Genomic DNA, 3,550 nt, shown 5'->3' on the forward strand with positions numbered 1-3,550 from the left:
TGACTAGAAAACACCTTAGTCCAACGTTGCAGAAGCTGCGTCATCTGTTTCTGTTGTTCACACGAGAGACCCTCCCCCTTCAGAGTCAGCGCGGGATGCAATTCTGAAGCTGTAGTCTCATCAGGAGCACCAATGTGCCTTACCGCTACCTCTACAACTTCTGAGTCAACCCACTGGAGGCTCAGCTCCTGCTCCCGCTGGATATCTGCTGGGTCAACTTCAGTCACCTGGACAACTGGCTGCCGCTGTGGTACTTCTACCGGATAAGGGTTTGGGTTACATACTCTACAAGGCAAGCAGCTTCCCTTCAGCACGGTCAAGGTACGTCCTACCTGCCACTCAGCTTCTTTATTCATTATGCCTTCCACCATTACAACCCTTGGATCCTTAAAGTCACCTTCAGCCACCTGAACCCACAGCACCATCTCTGAGTGGGGTGGGATGACAACTGGTGGCTGGCGCTGTAATTTGGCCACAGCATGGAATGGTGGTCTCAGCTGGCGGGCGTGGGTTCGTTGGCATTCTACAAAAGCCTGGACCCAGGCCTTCCCCTCCAGAGGGTCAAGAGCACTTCTAAATGCAGGCATGCCGGGGTGGTTACCTTGAGTGAGAACAGACCATACAGCTTCAATGACATTCATTCCTAAAATCCCCTTTTCTGTGCCTATGCAACCATCTTCAACGACAACAACACCTTTATCAGAAACATGGATGCCACCAACCGTACAGTCCAACAGGGCATATCCAACATAGGGGATTTCCAAACCATTCGCAGCACGGAGCTTCAGCCAGGGAGCTTCTTTGACTTGATTTGGGAAACCTCCCAAGCACTTTCTGAACAAGCTTTGGCTGAGCATGGTAACTTGGGATCCTGTATTGATTACAAAGGGGACAGGACAGTCATTTAAAAATATTGTCACAGTCGGGCACTCACCGACCAAAGCAGACTTGGTGGCACTCCTTGACACCCCCACAGCCANCAACCGTACAGTCCAACAGGGCATATCCAACATAGGGGATTTCCAAGCCATTCGCAGCACGGAGCTTCAGCCAGGGAGCTTCTTTGACTTGGTTTGGGAAACCTCCCAAGCATTTTCTGAACAGGCTTTGGCTGAGCATGGTAACTTGGGATCCTGTATCAATTACAAAGGGGACAGGACAGTCATTTAAAAATATTGTCACAGTCGGGCACTCACCGACCAAAGCAGACTTGGTGGCACTCCTCGACACCCCCACAGCCAGGCCCTCAGCAGCAGGGGATTCTAAAAATCCTGATGAGTATTGGATCTTTGGGGGCACCTTCTTTGCATGTGGCCAGCCAGTCCACAGCGTCTGCAGATTGGTCTGCCCTGCGCGTCCCATTGATTTCCAGATGCTCGAGGATGAACCGTGCTGGGATTTCTGGGTGGAAGTGGGTGAGCAGCCCTACTTCCTTGAGTGTGATCCTCCATTGATGCTGGGAAACAGGGATGAAGAGGCGTTTGTGAAGTTTCCCTTGGGCTTGCTAATGTCTTTATTTCAGTGAGTAGCTCTTTCATGTCCCTCAGTTCCTGTTGCATCTCTGTACGAAGTTCCTGTTTGAGTTGGTCAAGGTCAGCAATAGAAACATGTCTTTGAGCAACAACTCTTTGAGCAGATATGACTTCTCCCTCTTCATCCAATTCTTTTTCTAAGGCTCTTGCTTCTCTACAGGCTTCAAAAAAAGTTACATTGGTAGTACGACGGATCTGCCTATTTAGCTCTTGTTTCACTGCACCAGTCCGGAGGCCAACCAAAAGCTGATCAAGAAGTAGATCATCTGCATCTCTAGCTCCATTCTCATCTTGTTGACGCCATTTAGAAAATACCTCTCTTAATCTTAAAATAAATAAATGAGCAGTCTCGTCTGATTTTTGTCGGCAATTAAAGAATGCAGCTCTTAACTGGGCTTTGGAAACAGGTTTAGCAAATTCACGTTGAAGCAGCTCGAAGACTTTGTCCCCTGTGTTCCTCTCCTCTTGTGGTAGAAGTAAGAGTTCTCTCTTGGCCTCACCTTCTAGAGCACTCATGATAAAATCTGCTTGCTGTTGAGGGCCGAGTCCTTGTGCACGCAGCATCGCTTCCACCTGAACCCTCCATTCTGTAAACGTGGACCGGTCGCCATTAAACTTAGGAATAAAAGCGGCTCCCATAAACCACGGCATGGTAAAGTTTGCCACTATTGGGCTCGCACTCTCATTAGACTCAGACATAATTCTTACACAGCGGAGCCGATCCTGCCAACAACGCCAAAAATATGTCAAAAACTCAAAGGGTTCTTCTTGGTTTTTTTTGTTCGGCTCTTTTAAAAAACACGCTGTGTAAGAATGACAAAACTCTGTTCGAAAAAAAAATTCAAGTATTTATTTTAAAAAAAAAAATCTATTTTCTAAAAAAAGATAAATATGATAAAATTAGTTATACAAAAAAAAGATTAAAAATAAAAGATTGTCCACTTGAGTCCGTTCGTGCAATCGGAAACTTGATCCGCCTTGAGGGGAATCCCAGTCCGCATACGCAAAGGGGGCGTGGTCCACTTGCTGTGTGGAGATGGGGAAACGCGCCCGCTGCCAGCTGCAAACACAAACAACAAGACGCTCAGCTGCAGCCTGTCCACCGATCTCTCGGACCCACACGCACACTACAAGGGGGAGGGCCGACGTTCCTTTTACTCATCTGTCAGAAGGCTTTTAACAGCTTGCTGGTCGCCCCGGCGCTCCTCGACACCGTCACCGCTTTCCGATCCAGCTCCCTGCTGCGTGCTCGGCCTCTGCAGTCTGCGTCCTCCGCTGCCCCCCTCGTTTTCGGCGTGGCGTACTTCTCTTTTACGTTTCTCCTGGCGATCACCTGTCCATGCGTTCGTTCCCCCTTGTTTTGCAGTCTCTTATGTTTCCTCCGCTTGCTTGTCCAGTGCAGGGCGCTCTTAAATAATGTCAAAAGGGGTGGCGCCCAATAACTCACAGCTGTGCACAATCAGTCTGTCAAGTCAATAACATCACTACAGAAACTCAAATTTAAATCACTGCAAACATGCACTTCACACAAGACATGCACAATAAGCAAACCTTCACAAAAGACATGCACAATGAGCAAAGCATGCACAATAAACAAACAGAATTTACAGCACACAGGGTCACTTGACATTTCCCCCCCCGTTTTTGTTAATGGTCGCCCCGAACATTACTATGGTTCATACCTTACAGGGGGTTTGCCCAAGTTGGATCTCTCAGATCGACGTAGGGGTTCCCCACATTCATCAATAGCCACGAGTACATCTGGAGGGTCAGGTGGTGCAGCTGGTGCTGGTCTTTCTTGACCGGCTGAAAAGTCTTGGTTAGGCCCCATTAATAATCTTGGCAGCCATAAGGTTGGAGGTGGTGGTTGTAACATTGGGTCGGGAGTCTCACTGTTTTCTCTTTGGAGATCCTCTTCTGCCAACAGGAAGGGACATGTTCGCAAGTTATTTCTATGCACTGTACGAGTTGGCGCTTCTTTACCTTCTGGACGCAGGACATACACTGGACTGCCTTCA

The 3,550-nt window shown here is 48.3% G+C and overlaps 1 protein-coding gene across 2 annotated transcripts; it reads right to left on the reverse strand.

Moving 5' to 3' along the window:
• Nucleotides 1–993: 993 nt before the first annotated feature.
• LOC112138709 lies at nt 994–3,544 on the reverse strand. Of its 2 annotated transcripts, none has more exons than XM_024261319.2 (2): nt 3,215–3,544; nt 994–2,940 (listed from the first exon to the last, which is right to left on the reverse strand). In XM_024261319.2, the coding sequence occupies exon 2, from the start codon at nt 2,229–2,231 to the stop codon at nt 1,263–1,265; it is 969 nt and encodes a 322-aa protein (XP_024117087.1). In that variant the 5' UTR covers nt 2,232–2,940; nt 3,215–3,544; the 3' UTR covers nt 994–1,262. The 2 variants fall into 2 exon arrangements, with proteins under 2 accessions (XP_024117087.1, XP_036067164.1); XM_036211271.1 differs by having other exon boundaries at nt 994–2,981.
• Nucleotides 3,545–3,550: the final 6 nt, after the last annotated feature.

This window comes from Oryzias melastigma, unplaced genomic scaffold, assembly GCF_002922805.2.
Source record: "Oryzias melastigma strain HK-1 unplaced genomic scaffold, ASM292280v2 sc01887, whole genome shotgun sequence".
Lineage (NCBI taxonomy): Eukaryota > Metazoa > Chordata > Actinopteri > Beloniformes > Adrianichthyidae > Oryzias > Oryzias melastigma.